Source organism: Anopheles bellator, chromosome 2 (genome assembly GCF_943735745.2).
Source record: "Anopheles bellator chromosome 2, idAnoBellAS_SP24_06.2, whole genome shotgun sequence".
Taxonomy (NCBI): Eukaryota; Metazoa; Arthropoda; class Insecta; order Diptera; family Culicidae; genus Anopheles; species Anopheles bellator.
The window spans coordinates 28,724,456-28,739,787 of record NC_071286.1 but is presented as its reverse complement, the minus strand read 5'-3'; the positions used below and the strand labels follow the sequence as shown (position 1 = coordinate 28,739,787).

Below are 15,332 nucleotides of genomic sequence, written 5' to 3'. Positions count from 1 at the left end.
ATATTTCACTCGTCGGAGTGGTTGAAATTTAAATATTGAAAGAAAACACAGGAAAAGACGTTGAACTGGCCGGCCGAACGCTCCTCGGAAATGGGCCCAACCGATAAAAAAGCGGATTGTTGGTTACGTGGCGCTGGTCATCACTGCTTGAAGAGTGATAAAGGTTAACAAGCCAGAGCATTTGTAGAAATCTCTCAAGCAAAACCCCCTTCCGTCAAACTTAGAAACAATTTCCACCGTATTTATCCTTTATACACATCCACAATGTATGATTTATTACTAAAAAAACATTTAAAATCTCAACAATAAAACGTACTCGGCATAACAACGAAAATCAATACAAAAGAAGAAGAAACCATCTTTGTGTAAGCTTCGCCGGTTTACACAGTTTCGACTACACCACGCTTCTTTTGTCGCTCCTCGTTCGCAATAAACGACGTTTCTTCCGACGTCGGGCTTAGTTCCTCCGGCGGAACCGCAGTCGAGGTTGGAAGGGCGGTGGACCCTGTTGCTGGTGCTGTCGCTCCACTAACACCAGCAGCAGCACTAGCCACCGGAAAAGAGATGGGAATCTGCTGATCCTTAAGGGTTACGGTAAGGATGTTACCACTGCCATTTGCGTTCGTAATGCCAAGACCACCACCACCACTGCCACTTACGGTGGCCACGCTCAGCGGTTCCATCGTGAGGCGTGACGGAGTGTGCGCACGCGAAGCATTATTGGAGGAACCGCGTGACACAGGACTGGAGTTTTGCGAACGACGAAAATCTTCCAGAGGAATCTCTTCCGATCGAGGTCTCGGAATGCGAGGACTCGATTCCCGGGACCGGGGAGTTCCGGAGCGATTGCGTGAACATTCGCGCGATTTCATTGCGCTGGAAGAGACGCCAATAGGTTGGCTGCTTTCGCGACGTGCTGCTCCGGATACTACTAACTTCCGTCGTGCACCGGTCGGTTCGCTAAAAAAATAATTGATTATTTTATACTCCACCTTTTGGCATGGGTCGCTTACAGCGGAACCTTACCCTTCGGTTGAGCGACTCGCACTGATCTGTACACGACTAACGACGCTTCCGGAGGGCATACTGTCTCGGCGCAAAGCGGCTGCAACACCTGGCACACGGTTGCTGGTGGAAAACAGTGGCCTGTGCTCGCCTGTTTGACGTCGTCCACTGCCACCGTGACGCAATCCTGGTCCAGCAGTTGCACCACCCGTAAGCGAGGGAAACGCCGACTCACTCAGCTGACCAGGAATTTCGAGCAGCTGGGCGATTTGAAACATTTTCTTCTGGCGTGCTTTGCTACGCCCTTTCGTAAGCCGTTGCTTCGCTGCCATACATCGGATGTGATCATCGAACAGGAACTTGGCCGACAGAATGGGTGTCCGGTTATTGGTGGCCCCTCCCCGGTGGATGGTCAAATGCAGACTTCGCGAATCCTCCTTGTCGCCGTTCACCTCAACGTCCTGCAAGAAGCCAACGAACTTGGCCACACCCCAACCTAACCGTTTACTGTCCGGCTCGACCAGTATCAGCTGCAGAATATCCATCACCAGAAACCGACGGTACTTGGTTCCGTCACGCATCACCACGGTGCAAGCGATCAGATCGCTATTATCTGCGAAGCGAAGAGAAATTCACCATCAATGACCATTCACTGACAGGCCGCAACTGGCCCCAACCGGCGCGACACTTACTCAGATCGAGTGCATTATCTAACTGAACACACTGAGCCGAATTGGTTAGAGGAAGAAGTGTTTCCCGCTCGTCGGTAATCGTCTGACACATGCGTCGCAGCAGAAAGAACACACGAATGGCACGGCGAGCCTTTTCCACCTCACCACACGGTAGCCGGCGCGTGAAACTGATCCCCGTCAGGGGTGTTCCGGTTGGTGGTAGCAGGATGGCGGAATCGTTGCAAAGAAATTCCACATTCAACGTCGATTTTAGCATCTCGTTGTACCTAAGTAAAGTGACGAACAAGAGTTAACACAGAAACGTTTCAGAATGTCCGTCCCTTTATGCCTTACTCATCCTCGAATAGGTCCAGAAATATGTCTTCGGATTTGTAGAAGTTTTTCAACACATTCATCGCTTGATTGCGCGCCTGATTCAGTGCCAGTCGGTATTCCTCCGGGACAGCACTCGAATCTTCGCCAGCCCCGATAATCTGCGCGAGAAGCTTCAGCCCTAGTTCCGTTGTTACCAAACGTATCCGACACGCTAAAGTTGTGTAATACAACAGAAAATGCATCAGAATCAGTTCCAGTACTGCTGACATGAATGGTGCACTCACATGGTTGACTGGAAATATTGACGATCTGCAACAACTTCTCGATCAGTATCACATTGTACTGCGTGCGGTTAACGGGCGACGAACGGTTTAACACGATCTCCAGCCATTCGGAATTCACACCTGACATTTGAAGAACAATTAGTCACCCAAATCAAACAATGATGTAAAAAAGCAAAGTACGGAAACAACAGTTAAACGTAGCAAAAATCTAATATAGAGTCACACTTTGACGTTCACTACCTCTAAATTACATAACTTTACAGAAGATCGCACCAACTGCTTAAAAGGTCAATAGAAATTTGCCACCCAGGAAAATGCGTTAACAGAGCGTACTTGGTGTGCTATACTAAATTTAGCGAAATAAAGTTAAAACATTTGAAAATCAAACGCGTGAAACACAGGCATGAACAACATTCGAAGAAAATCAACCAACCGTCTACGGGAGAGCAGCACCGGCAGCGGAAAATGGGGCGATCGTTGCACGGGCACGACAAGTTCATAAACACACGGTCGACAGACGACAATATGGGCAGATGGGCAGTGTGCAGTGTTGAAAGTAGTCCGAGTTACAAGCAAAGGTAGAGTATTCCAGTTAATGTAATGTTAAAATGTACGCAGCCGTGTTAGTAGAAGCGTGAGCAGGAAGCATAGATGAGTATGATCAGCCATTAATGATGAGTTGCTGATTTTAAATACATTATGAAAGGTCCCGATTCTCCATGTTTTATCACTACGATTGCTTTCTGCCCATTAACCACATCTTACCTTTATTGTTGGCCAACGCGTACAGCAAACACAGCGCCAGCAGTGCGTGATAGTCATTTTCGACGCACTCCAATGACGATAGAACCATGTCGAGGAAGGGACGATTCGTCTCCGGTGTGCGGTACGCATTGAGCAGCAACTTTTCCTTCTCCTCATCGGTTATGTTGACCTTCTCGATCTCCTCGGAAAGTGTCGGTGGACTAGGGGAATCTACGGTGCAAGACGACCCAATATAGTGTAGGTAATCAAATGGAATTCACAAACCTACTCGAAACAGGAGGTTCATTGTTGGCTGATGAGCTGCTGTTGCTGCTGTTACCACTGTTGCCGCTACTGCTGCTGCTACTTTTTGGGCTTTTCGGATTCGTTTCGTCGCCCGCATGTTCAGCTCCGTAACTTGAACCCGTCGCCACTGTACTTTCTAGCGCTTCCTCCAAACTTTCAACCGGTTGACCGAACCCGAGCGCCACTACCTCCCGGTTATCGATGTAAGCGTTCAACACCTGTGCGGCCCCTTCTTTGAACACGGTGTGATCGGCATTCAAGATGACCCACGTGAGCGCATTGATCAGCGGGCGGTGCGTGATCACCAGAAAGACGAGGGACAGCAGAAACAGTGCCACGACGCTGGCAACACGCGGATTGTTCATCTCCTTGATGTCAATATCGACTACCTTGTTGAGGACGGCCGCCAAATTACGCGTCACGACGGCCATCGAAATCGGTGGCGATGGTGTGAGCGAGAATATGTACAACGGCACGAACAGCTTGTGCAGGAGATGCTCGGTCAGCACCGCATTCAGGTCGGCAATATCGAGACAGAGAATGTCGTTCAGGTAGTGAAGATGATCCAAGTGTTCCGCCACGAGATTCGCCAGTCGGTGCTGCGATTGGTGGCTGTTGAAAAGACCGGGGGCGGAAACGGATTATCACTTGGGTCACCAGCGCCCAAAGGTGGCCGCTTACTTACTCAATGTCATTTCGTACGCACGCATCGAGCTCGAGGATGTGCTTGCCAATGAACCAAACGAGATTGCTGAAGTACGGGGCGGCCGTTTTGTCCCGTATGAACTGCAGCATGTTCGGATTCTGCACCCGATAGACGTTCAGTGTGATCGTACGCACCGCGATACGAACCATCGACTCGGGGTGGTTGAAGAATTTGATCGCTTCCGTGTAAAGCGGAAAATCGTTCGTGTGCTCGTTGTAGAAGAAGTGTATCGTGTGCGTGTTCAGCTTGAGGCTGAGTGTTTTCAGGAACAGAATATAGTAACCCATCACGTCCTCGTCGGAGAAGTCAAACTTGTGGACGATGATCGAGTTGACCAAATTATTGCTGAGCAAATAATCTGCAAATGAACAAGCGGTGACGTTACTCTCGGTTACCCAGCGCGTTGCTCTGCCCCGCGGGATACTCACAGAGAGAGGTTTCGTTTCGTATGTTTTCGAACAGAATGTTTAGCGTTTGCAGGAGCTGTACGCAAACGAAGCTGGAACCTCCGCTTTTCTGGCGCATGATATGCAGGAAGTACGAGAGCATGTTCTTCTCCAGGAAGAAGCTACGAAAGCGTACATGGCAGTGAGTTGAGTGCCGTTTAAAAGCAAAAGACAGGCGTGGCCATCGATCGAACACACTTCCGAGAAAGGCGGAAGTAGGAACAACCTGTGGCGGAACTTACTCGAACACGGACGAATCATTCTGATCGCCCCAGATGAGAATTTCCGCAATCGAACGCAACGATTCCACCAGCAGACCACGATTGCTCTCCGAGACGGTCGTATTACGTTCCAGCACGCTGTACAGATATTTTAGGTGATCGAGCGACAGACGGTTCTTGGGACGGTTCCAACCACCACCGAACCAACTACGGCTGCGAAACATTGCGGATAGCTGAGATATTGGAGCTCGCACTGCGCATAAAACACTTCGGGCACGTTACGGAACCCTCATAGAACTACAGACACCGCGATTGAAGACATTTTAAGCCCAGTTTTGTAACATTTTCTTCCGCCCAAACAACAATTAGCACTTGCAGATGGAAGAGGAATAATAATCTAAAACTCGTTAACAATGCACAATGACAGCCCAGTGCACTATGGCTGCGTTGGTCTTCTCAAACGACAAAATCTTTATTACAGCCAATGCCATGGATCTAACGGGTCGCATGGATGACGTTGCTTCTAGCACTTTTAAACAGGACACACAGTCTTGTGTTTCTTTCTGATGAAATCTAAGCAATTGTTCCGACTACATGCATGTATTTCGTTGAAAAAATGTACAAGTAATATAAAAAGCACATAATTCGAATCGTTAAATCTGTTGTACTAAACAAGCGAACAATCGTCGCGGCCGGAGATAGAGCTGTCAAACAACTGTAAACGAAAACATTTCGACGTGCGAAATCTGCGTGGTTTGTTTGGTGTTTTCGGCAGAATAGACGCGAAAGAAACTTTCCCACACAATGGCTCTTGCTATGCAGAAAAGAAATAATGTAAGTATGTTCGGGGAATTGCCTGAGAACCACGACCACTCGAAACTACCATATCCTTTGATTCTCCAGGTTCGACTTCCACCGGAGGTGAATCGAGTGTTGTACGTGCGAAACCTTCCGTACAAGATTACCTCCGACGAAATGTACGATATATTCGGAAAGTACGGTGCAATTCGACAAATTCGTGTGTGAGTGCCTTTGTGTGAGAAATTTCAACCCTACCATTAAGCTATATTAATAACATTCCATCAACCCGCAGCGGCAACACACCCGAAACCCGCGGAACTGCCTTCGTTGTTTATGAGGACATTTTCGACGCCAAGAACGCTCGAGATCACTTGTCCGGTTTCAACGTCTGTAATCGCTACCTGGTAGTGTTGTACTACCAATCGACGAAGGCATTCAAACAGCTCGATCTGGACAAGAAGCAAGACGAACTGGACCAGGTCAAGGCGAAGTACAACATCAGCACGGAAGAGGTGCGGAAGTAATCGCATAAGATTAATTTATACTAAGAAGTATCCAATAAACTGTATCATTTTATACGAATAAGACTTATTTATTTATGGGGTTTTCAGCGTTGCGAAATCGGATGGTAGATGGCTGCACAAGAGGCGACTACTTGGCAACCTTTATACTAAGATACATTTTGCCCTGTATTGTTTGCTTCACCGGATTAATCCGCTTCAATATCTGTGTCATCGTTTCTACCAACTTGTCGCTCGAAACACCCGTTTTCTTGTTCTTAAATTTTGTCAGCAGCTCCGTCGTGGTCATCGGTTTCCTCATCAGATATCGCCGGACAGCTTCCTCCGTAATGCCGTAATCGCTGTAAAAAATGGAGTAAAATACTGGTTACGCGACTACTGCACCACCAGCACCACCGGTTCGGGAAACTTACTCTTTGCTGCTCGAGTTCACAATTCCCGCAAACGTCGGTGGAAGCGACGGGGTCGATTCTAGCTTCACTTTTTTGGCCGGCGTCGACACCGGACTATTACTATTATCTGACCCCGTCAGATCCGTCGAGGGCATGTTCGATCCAGCCATCTTACGCTTGTTAGCATCCAGCTGCCCAACACTCGGTGACGCTGATCTGGAATTGTTTGCGCTAGATAGGTTGGAGCCAACGCCTTCCTTTTCCTTTTTCAATTTCTTCTTGCTCTTTGCATCGGCCGCATCTGAATCGGAACTGTCCGAGCTGAAATCGGTCGACGAGTCCTTCTTGTCCGATTCGGACTTTTTGTTCTTGTTCTTCTTGGCTTTCTTTTTCTTCTTGGCCTCCTTGCTGTCCTTCTCCTTGCCATCCTTGTCCTTCTCCTTTGATTTGCCATTCTTTTCGTCCTCTTTTTTCTCCTCGTCCTCCTCGGACGGTTTCTCTTTCTCTTCCGAGTCTTCGTCGGACGTTAGCAGCTTCCGGAGTGCGTCCTCTTCCGCGACCGATTTCATTTCCTTCACAACCTTCGCATCGTGATCGGATTCGCTGTCGCTCGAGTCCGAAATGTAGTCCAGTTCGCGCCCCTCCTCATCGCCATCGTCCGACTCCTCGAACGCTTCCTCGTCCACGTCGCGCTTCTTCTTCTTGCTGTCTGCCATCGCCTTCTTTTTGTTCTTTGCCTTCTTGTCCTTCGCCTCATCGTCACTGTCCTTCTGTTTCGGTTTTCCTTCATCATCGTCATCCCCCGACGACGACACATCGTCCGAGTCGATCCACTCGTCCATATCACTGATCTTCAGGTCCTTACTCTTGCCCCCTTCGCCCTTCTTTCCCTTGGTCTCCTCCTGGTCGTCTGCCTCGTTGTCCTCGCCCTTCTTCAGGCGCTTCCGGAACATGAGCGAAAAGTAGTTCATCGTTCGCTTGCGCCGCCCATACTCTTGCTCGGCCTCTTCCGCCGACAGGGCCTTGTAGCGATTGATCGGTTGAAAGTTGTACCATTCGTTCAGCGGATACGCCTCGATCGCACCGTCCGGTGCATGCGTGAACACGTAGAATGCCGCATTTTCGCCCACACCGCCCTCCCGGATGCCCCGGAACATCTTGCCGCTTTTGCCACCGGCCCTCAGTATCCACGGTTGCGCTTCCGGTTTGTACTTCTTCGAGATGATTCCGAACCGCTTGCGGCGTGCCTCTTCGCGCACGTCCCGATTAAACTCCGACCCGGCACCGAACTTAGGCATCACCTCCTCAATACCCTTGAATTCCTTCTGGTTGTTCTCCCGCTCCATCTTCACCGTGCGCCACTGGGCAAAGTCTACATTGAGCGTTGCATTAAACCGCATGACGTGATACTTCTTTTTCATGTTTTTCGGCACGCGTATCACGAACTCCTGCACCGAGACGGGGCCGCTAGGGGCAGTGGATCCGCCAGACGATGTGCCACTCTTTGAATTCTGCAAGAAACATGACAGCGGAATGATAAAAGCTGTGCCGTGAAACTGAATCCGCCGATTTGTGGCTTACCGAAGGTGCACTCATTCTGTTGATAATTGTGCACCGTTGTGACTCGGAGCTTCCAACAATCGCAGCATAGGTTTTCGATTATTCCTTCGACAATTGGGCGCTGCGTGCACAAACTGAGTCACGAATACACTTTTGCCAGCGACCAAAGCAACCGTTTACAAAAGCCGAGAGCTTGACAGCTGCGCGCGAAACCGCCAAGCTGTCACTTGGATATCGAAACGAATCCACCACGCATTGTCGCATGGAAGACATTGTTGGTTTGGTTTTATTAAAATGGAAAATATAAATCAAAACAGAGCCAGCGATCCTCCCAACTTTTACATCTTAACACTCATATTCTCAATATATTCCCATTTCGAATCACTGCTGCCCGTGGCATCATAAAGCGTCAAGTGGACATTCCTTTGCACGTTCGTTCGCTTGACAGCTCCCTGTTGGATGTTTTTCAGTGGCATTCGGTCAATCCGCAGGTATCGGACGGTGAATCGGCTTCCGCGCTCGAAAAACAAGCAATCTTCGTACAGTGCGCCCTGCTGCATATTCCTTAATGAGCGATCGCTAGGCCAAAAGTGCGTGCGGTCAACGAAATATGAGTCCGCGGCGAGTGTTGCCGAGGATCGCCACATTCAACTGATGAACTACTCGCGGCAGTAGGCGACGAGGACGCGTATCGTCATGTCTACGTGCTCTGCTTTGATTCGCCGTGCCGTGTGCTTCTGGGCTGCCGTCCTGTTGGCCGCGGCCGTCACGGTGGCCACGGGAGTCGCTGGAACGCCGTCACCAACCGATGATGGTGCGGCCACAGTTGAGCAGCTTCCGTACTGCGACGAAGATGTAGTCCGCCAGCGTGACCTTAGCGATGGGTAAGCACACAAACCACCCTTTCGCTCCAGCATGTCGCAACATGATCGTTCATGTTTCGAATCGCAGCGATCCGGGGGTAGGGAGCGAACGCCAAAAACACTGCCAACCAAAGCACCTCTGCGAAGCCCAGAGACCGCTTTTGGGCTACGTGACTTGGAATGCGTTTTTTACGGTGATCGAATGCCGATCGATCTATCAAAGAACGCACTTAAGATACAATTCCTTAATATCAAATTTAAGGGCTTCTTTTTTGACCTGCAACCGGGCAGGTGAAATCATCGCCTTATCAGACGCCAATATTGCGTCATTGACAATTCAAAGCCTAGGCTTTATTTGCTCCAAGAACGTTTTTGCGCTGGTCCACATTAAGGTGGTCTAATTAGATTAACCAATCAGTCTTTAAATAGTTCAATTTGTTTCATGGCCTGTATTCTATTTAGCATTTCTAAAACTAAAGGGAGAGAAACGTGAAATTTTTTTCTAACGTGTTTTTTTGACAAAAAAGTACGAAATAAGGCGCACCGCGATGCCCAAGATGGCAAAAAATAATACCTACGGGCAGGTTGGCTCAACGGTTGTTTAACATGGGAACACACAATGACTATAGTTGTTTGCCGAGTCTGTTTCTGACTCATGCCAAGAAAAATAGCGCCTTTTACTACAGCAAACTTTGTTCCCTACTTCTGAGAAAGGGAGAAACAAAATGTCTACTGGTGTGATACGAACGAAAACCCAAACATTTCAAACCCAAACACCTTACACATGTTTAGCGTCATCCATCGTACGTTGGTCGCGGTTTGAACTTTATCTCCCCGAAATTGCACTCTTATCAGCTATTGAGCGTACAATAATAAACTGCCATGGTGGCAAATTCTTTTTTCATTTGCGTCGTTGCACCAAGGTCCGATGAACAATGGATAACATTTGTTTACGGATTTTCGAGCTATTCTATTTCAATGTTAATCCATCGTTTCTTCAAGGTTGTTTGGATCCATCATTAATAGAATCAGATATTAGCATAGTATCATTTCCGCTTGCAGATTGGTGTTCGTAACCACACTGGACGGAAAACTGTCGGCCCTAGACATGCTCAATGGGGGCACCGAACGCTGGAGCATTCAGACCGGTCCCGGGCCGCTGCTTTCCTCCAGCATTCACCGTCTAGAGCTGACCAACAATGGCCGATGGGTCCGCATGATCCCGTCGCTTGGTGGCAGCCTGTACAAGTTCGACGGCGATTCCATCGAGCCGATACCGTTCAGTGCGGAGGATATGCTGAAATCTTCGTTCAAGTTCTCGGACGATCTCGTCATTTCCGGTGGCAAAGAAACGCGATCTTACGGCGTTTCGCTGCAAACTGGTCGGCTGCTTTACCTTTGCACGATGCATGGATGTAAAAATGCAACCGAACTAGCGACGGAGCATACGGGCGAAGCAAAGTACGGACCACCAGGACGAGACGATGGCACGATCGACGGCACGGTAGAGGACGATGTGATCATTATTCGGCGGCAAACACAGACGGTTCGGGCAGTAGAAGCTCGCACCGGTAGCGAGCGCTGGAACTTTAGCATCGGACACCACGAACTGGAACGGACGAGAAGCGAAGAGTGTCGCGGAGGTCGGGAACGGAGCGAGCCAAATCCGATCGCACTGGATCTCGAACTCAAGGTAATCATTCCCGAGGGTGTAATTTGTGCGATACGAAAAAGCGCTCCGGGAGAGATTGTCTGGAGGCACAAGTTCGAAGTGCCGATCGTGAGCGCTTGGCGATCGTCGGACAAATCGGATGGACTGTTGGAAGGTGTGGATCTGTTTGATCGCACCGATTGGCTGTGGAATGGAAACGTAGGCGAAAGTGGTGACGATGGCAGCGAAGGTGGTAATAAAGTGCCTCCGCTGGTTAACCCATCCCTGTACATCGGAATGCACGACAAACAGCTTTACATTCAGGAATCGAGTGCACTGATGGCTGAGCGCGAAGGCAAGAGTCAAGAGTTGGCGCTACTGACGGACGGAGACGGCCAGTTCCCGGCAATTCCGTGGAAACCCTTGCCGGCCAGCCCTACAGTGGCGGGTTTATTGACCGGCGAGGAAAAGGACGTGGCCCTCGGAACACCATCGGCACCACAGGATGATAACGGCGAATCGACGGCCATTGCGCGATCTGTCCTTTACGCTTCGAGCTACATAAATGGAAATGGATTTTTCTTAGTTTTCGATGATCCCACCTTGCGTGATCAGCGGTGTGAGCACGATGGTGACGATCACACGAAAGACAACAGTTCAAGCTTTCCGCCGAGGGGCGAAGAAGACGACCTCGACGACATGTTTGAAGTACCAGTGAAGGTGATCATCATTTCCATGTGGTTCTGGTGGAAAGAAATACTGATCATCTCCGTGACTACTGCACTTCTGTTTAACATGGTGCTAAAACTGCGGATCGAAAAGCCCCCGGCGATGGTGGTGGTCGAGCGAAAGATTGAGGTACCAATTTCGATGGCAGTCGAAGCGCGTGAAGAGTTTCCGCTGCCCGCGATACGCATGCCTTCGACACGCAGCCTTTCGGAATCGAGCTCACAGGGAGCGATCGCTCTGCCGGAAAACTTCACTTCGCGATTTCGAGAAGACTTCGATCTCGTCCAGTGTCTCGGTAAAGGTGGCTTTGGAGTGGTATTTGAGGTGCGCAACAAGCTGGACGATTGTCGGTATGCGATCAAACGTGTCGCGCTGCCGAACAAACCGGAATCGAAGAATCGCGTGATGCGCGAGGTGAAAACGTTGGCACACAGTGAGCATCAGAATATTGTGCGCTACTTTCATGCGTGGACCGAAACACCGCCACCCGGATGGCAGGAGCGACACGATCGCGAGTGGATCGAACGGAACTGTCTGTCGACGTCGATCGACATTGAAACACCGACCGATACGCACCCTCCTTCAGCAGCCTTAGCAACCTCAGCATCACTTTCAGCACCATTTGTTGGAGTAAATAAAGGTCCTGTTTGCTCTGCTATTCATCCGCACATTTGGATGCCTCACTTTCCAGAATCGAATGGGATCATCACGGGTGGGGAGAGGCATATGGAGCAGAGTGAGAGCTGCTCGTTCATCGAGTTCCGGGCAGATGCAGCACAATCTGTTGGATCCCCACAACCATCAGGTCCGCTGAATGACGAGTCATCAGAATCCTCCCAATCGGAGCATGAGCCATCGGAGAGTGCCAAATCGCCCGGAGTAAGCTGCGCCAAACGCTGGAATCGAACTGATGAAAACGATGATTCGTTCGATATTGTGTTTAAAGAACCATCTTGCAATGGCACCGCCAACGGGGTCCATAATTCTGTATCGATTGATGTTTCCGCATCTCTTCCACCACCAGCGCCTCCGAACGGGGACGGTGTTCCGTTCGGTACTCGAAATCCATTCCGCAAAACACACCGACGGCCGCTTTCACTTGATCTCACGAGCACGGGAAACGTCCGCAAAAGGCCAACGGATGAGGAGTCGAACCCAGAGAACAACACCGCCTCGAAGCCGCCTTCCTATGCGTCCTCTACTCTCGTGCCACAAAGCAACAAGATATATCTCTACATTCAGATGCAATTGTGTCACAAGCAGTCACTCAAGGAGTGGCTCAGTCTGAACGGATTCCCAGCACGGCGTGACAAGATCGTACCGATCTTCGAGCAGATCGTTGCGGGCGTCGAGTACGTGCATCTGAAGGGCCTGATACACCGTGACCTGAAACCCAGTAATATTTTCTTTTCGCTCGACGGCAAAATTAAGATCGGTGACTTTGGGCTCGTCACCGACTCGGGCGAGCTGCAGTACGACAGTGAGAATAATATGCCAGCAATGGGGCGCGATCGGCACACGCGGCAAGTCGGGACGCAGCTCTATATGTCGCCGGAACAACTGCGCGGACTACCGTACGACTACAAGGTCGACATATACTCGTTGGGGCTGATTTTGTTCGAGCTACTCGTCAGCTTCGGCACCGAAATGGAACGTATCGGCACACTAAAGAGTGTACGAAAGACCATTTTTCCTCATGGCTTTGAGCAGGAATACCAGTGTGAGGTAAGTTTCGGGTGCTAAGAAAACGTGGATTGATGATTTACCGTTGCTTCTTCCTTTACCGCTGCTTTCAGTACAAACTCCTGTCGTTGATGTTGGCCGATTCGCCGAAAAAGCGCCCGACAACATTCGGCATCAAGGCGCACCCACCATTCAAGCGGATGGTTTCGAATAAATCGAGCAACGCGTTGGGCGCTGTTGACGAAACACTCGTGGTGGATGGCAGTCCGACGGTCGCAACCAATGGTTCATTCGAGTCGGAAGAGGGTGATGAGTGGCACTTCGAGCTGCCACCGCGTAGAAAGGACAGCCGAACGTACAGTAGCTCCGGATCGGGCTCCGGCGGTGCAGGTGGCACACCGGCCACCCAGGCCCAACCCAATCCACTCTGGTTGTGAAAAATCGTGCTTTGCCGTAATGTAGCGGCGTTTACCATGTGATGATGGTAGTGACGGGCAGAGTCGGATTGATGCAAGCTGTATTTTGTATTTACTAAACTATTTATGCCGTATTACGTATAGAACTAGACAGGACCATGCTATTGAAGATACTGTTGTTGCTTTCTTAGAAGAAGTTGAAGTCTTAATTCGTCATTTGTTCCGTTGGGTCAGAGAGTAGAACAGTAGTAGAAGTGTAGTGTAGAACACTACATTAAGTGATGCATAAAATGGGCGGATGTGTAACAGACGTTTATGTGTGTCCACTGTTTATTGATTACACCACGCATAAAGTTAACCCCTAAACAAGGCAACACATTGTATGGCCATTACTTCTTCGCACGCTTGCCTTCACCCTTCTTCGGCGGTGCCTTTCCACGCAGGGCCCGTAACCGTTTCATCTCTTCCTTGAAGTCCTGATGCTCGTCCCGGAATAGACCGTACTCGCGCAACTTCATCGCCAGCAGATGGGTTTCAACATGCCGCGGGTACCAGTTGACGACGTAATCCCGCTGGTGAATCGGCTCTTCGCTGAACATCTTTACCACTTTCATCGACTGTGAATTCGTTGGCCTCGCGACCTCACCGAATATCCGGTTCGATAAGTAATTCATGCGTCGCGAGTAAGTGGTCCCAAGTTTCGCGAGGTCCTTGTATTTGTACATTGCTATCCACCAAACGCCGAATAGCCGGTTTACTCACGATACTTGATTTTATTGTGTAACTTGGTGGGTTTGTTGACAAAATGTGACTGCCAAGCGACTCTCCAATGTGTGGAGAGTTTCGATCTGACGTTTCACGTGAAAAGATTTCAACTAAACTTATGACCGGTCTACACGCTACGATAACGATAACGATATCTGCGTAAGTGACGTCTTTGGAGACGTCATTAATGCCACTGACACAGATCTACAAATCTGAACAAACTTCAAACAAGTGCCAGTTTGTCGGTAGACTTGTAGATGTTTTGTTTTGGCCTCTTATTTATATTTTGGACGCTTCGTCAACGTTCGCGAAAGTGTTTAACTGAATTTATAAAAATTTACGAAAGTCTGCCACGTCTTTGGCAACTAAAAAATAAAATATATAGTGATCGCAATAAAAAGGCGGAGGCATACGATGCCATTTAAAAGCCATTTCCTCGACACTGTAACTTCTTCGCACGTTCTTTTTTCGCTTTTTAACCGAAAAGCACAATGCTAAGGCAAACCAACACAGTGTTGCTTCCATGGCTGATTCCAACATGTCCAACCGACTAACTGGCACTTGTTTGAAATTGGTTCACAAATTGATTCATGCGCTTGCTCCAGCTCGTCGGCCACCATGCCGATCAGTTCGCGGTAGTCACACCGATTGATCTTAAAAACGCACCCCTTGTAAGAAGGAGAATCGAAAACAACGAAACCATCAGCCTGAAGACAATATTTTGGATCATACTGAAACCGTAGAAGAAAAGGAAGACGTCAATAACGTAGGAAATGTACCAGAAGCCAATGATATGGTGAAGGAGAAACGTAAAAAACAAAAAAGAAAGATAAGGAAAACAGTGGTTTGGAGCAAACTGAGACAACGATTAAGGCAGAAACCAGCTCAAAAATCGTAATTGCATCAGAAAAGGTCTGGCCACTGGCAGGCGCCTGCCGCCTGCCGCCTGCCCACTGGCAGGCGCTTGCCCACTGGCAGGCGCCTGCCGCCTGCCGCCTGCCGGTGGGCAGGCAGAAAGCAACCGATCGCCGACCTCAAGCATGTTGTAGAAAATGTACAGCTTAATGATCGACTGGCTCTTAATCATATGGTACAGCATGTTGGTGTCCACGTACAGCAGAGTGTAACTGCAGATGATCCAGATCGTGCCCTTCAACAGGTCGTATATCTCGGCCGGTGCTAGCAATCGCTGCGAGGGTCTCCGAAGCCCAAGGCACCGAGCGAGTGTCCGC

The 15,332-nt window shown here is 49.4% G+C and overlaps 5 protein-coding genes across 6 annotated transcripts; 2 read left to right on the top strand and 3 right to left on the bottom strand.

Moving 5' to 3' along the window:
- Positions 1 to 303: 303 nt before the first annotated feature.
- Positions 304 to 5,002, bottom strand: LOC131208530 (protein CLEC16A homolog). 2 transcript variants are annotated; one of them, XM_058201310.1, is made up of 10 exons: positions 4,741 to 5,002; positions 4,481 to 4,620; positions 4,032 to 4,410; positions 3,330 to 3,958; positions 3,062 to 3,271; positions 2,297 to 2,416; positions 2,031 to 2,223; positions 1,698 to 1,963; positions 1,027 to 1,618; positions 304 to 960 (listed from the first exon to the last, which is right to left on the bottom strand). In XM_058201310.1, exons 1-10 carry the CDS (start codon positions 4,941 to 4,943, stop codon positions 381 to 383), a joined length of 3,312 nt encoding a protein of 1,103 aa, XP_058057293.1. In that variant the 5' UTR covers positions 4,944 to 5,002; the 3' UTR covers positions 304 to 380. The 2 variants fall into 2 exon arrangements, with proteins under 2 accessions (XP_058057293.1, XP_058057296.1); XM_058201313.1 differs by having other exon boundaries at positions 304 to 798; positions 3,381 to 3,958.
- A 432-nt stretch (positions 5,003 to 5,434) lies between these two features.
- Positions 5,435 to 6,074, top strand: LOC131210301 (splicing factor 3B subunit 6). Its single transcript, XM_058203528.1, has 3 exons — positions 5,435 to 5,553; positions 5,623 to 5,741; positions 5,813 to 6,074. Exons 1-3 carry the CDS (start codon positions 5,524 to 5,526, stop codon positions 6,042 to 6,044), a joined length of 381 nt encoding a protein of 126 aa, XP_058059511.1. The 5' UTR covers positions 5,435 to 5,523; the 3' UTR covers positions 6,045 to 6,074.
- A 39-nt stretch (positions 6,075 to 6,113) lies between these two features.
- Positions 6,114 to 8,149, bottom strand: LOC131209854 (general transcription factor IIF subunit 1). Its single transcript, XM_058203003.1, has 3 exons — positions 8,015 to 8,149; positions 6,455 to 7,944; positions 6,114 to 6,382 (listed from the first exon to the last, which is right to left on the bottom strand). Exons 1-3 carry the CDS (start codon positions 8,027 to 8,029, stop codon positions 6,172 to 6,174), a joined length of 1,716 nt encoding a protein of 571 aa, XP_058058986.1. The 5' UTR covers positions 8,030 to 8,149; the 3' UTR covers positions 6,114 to 6,171.
- A 454-nt stretch (positions 8,150 to 8,603) lies between these two features.
- Positions 8,604 to 13,692, top strand: LOC131211828 (eukaryotic translation initiation factor 2-alpha kinase-like). Its single transcript, XM_058205459.1, has 3 exons — positions 8,604 to 8,877; positions 9,919 to 12,961; positions 13,033 to 13,692. The coding sequence occupies exons 1-3, from the start codon at positions 8,690 to 8,692 to the stop codon at positions 13,354 to 13,356; spliced, it is 3,555 nt and encodes a 1,184-aa protein (XP_058061442.1). The 5' UTR covers positions 8,604 to 8,689; the 3' UTR covers positions 13,357 to 13,692.
- On the bottom strand, positions 13,633 to 15,267 carry LOC131211829 (small ribosomal subunit protein mS33). The gene has a single exon (XM_058205460.1). It carries the CDS (start codon positions 14,058 to 14,060, stop codon positions 13,725 to 13,727), a length of 336 nt encoding a protein of 111 aa, XP_058061443.1. The 5' UTR covers positions 14,061 to 15,267; the 3' UTR covers positions 13,633 to 13,724.
- Between the last annotated feature and the right edge of the window lie 65 nt (positions 15,268 to 15,332).

Excerpts from the sequence above, each read along its gene's own strand:
- LOC131211829 (XM_058205460.1), bottom strand. The coding sequence starts at position 14,060 with ATGTACAAATACAAGGACCTCGCGAAACTTGGGACCACTTACTCGCGA.
- LOC131209854 (XM_058203003.1), bottom strand. Across the intron at positions 6,383-6,454 it reads GTGAACTCGAGCAGCAAAGA|CGATTACGGCATTACGGAGG; the intron begins GTAAGTTTCCCG and ends CATTTTTTACAG.
- LOC131210301 (XM_058203528.1), top strand. The coding sequence starts at position 5,524 with ATGGCTCTTGCTATGCAGAAAAGAAATAAT. Across the intron at positions 5,554-5,622 it reads CTATGCAGAAAAGAAATAAT|GTTCGACTTCCACCGGAGGT; the intron begins GTAAGTATGTTC and ends TTGATTCTCCAG. Across the intron at positions 5,742-5,812 it reads GCAATTCGACAAATTCGTGT|CGGCAACACACCCGAAACCC; the intron begins GTGAGTGCCTTT and ends ATCAACCCGCAG.
- LOC131208530 (XM_058201310.1), bottom strand. The coding sequence starts at position 4,943 with ATGTTTCGCAGCCGTAGTTGGTTCGGTGGTGGTTGGAACCGTCCCAAG. Across the intron at positions 2,417-3,061 it reads CGCGTTGGCCAACAATAAAG|GTGTGAATTCCGAATGGCTG; the intron begins GTAAGATGTGGT and ends TTCAAATGTCAG. Across the intron at positions 2,224-2,296 it reads CAATATTTCCAGTCAACCAT|CGTGTCGGATACGTTTGGTA; the intron begins GTGAGTGCACCA and ends ACACAACTTTAG.
- LOC131211828 (XM_058205459.1), top strand. The coding sequence starts at position 8,690 with ATGTCTACGTGCTCTGCTTTGATTCGCCGTGCCGTGTGCTTCTGGGCT. Across the intron at positions 8,878-9,918 it reads CAGCGTGACCTTAGCGATGG|ATTGGTGTTCGTAACCACAC; the intron begins GTAAGCACACAA and ends TTCCGCTTGCAG. Across the intron at positions 12,962-13,032 it reads AGCAGGAATACCAGTGTGAG|TACAAACTCCTGTCGTTGAT; the intron begins GTAAGTTTCGGG and ends CGCTGCTTTCAG.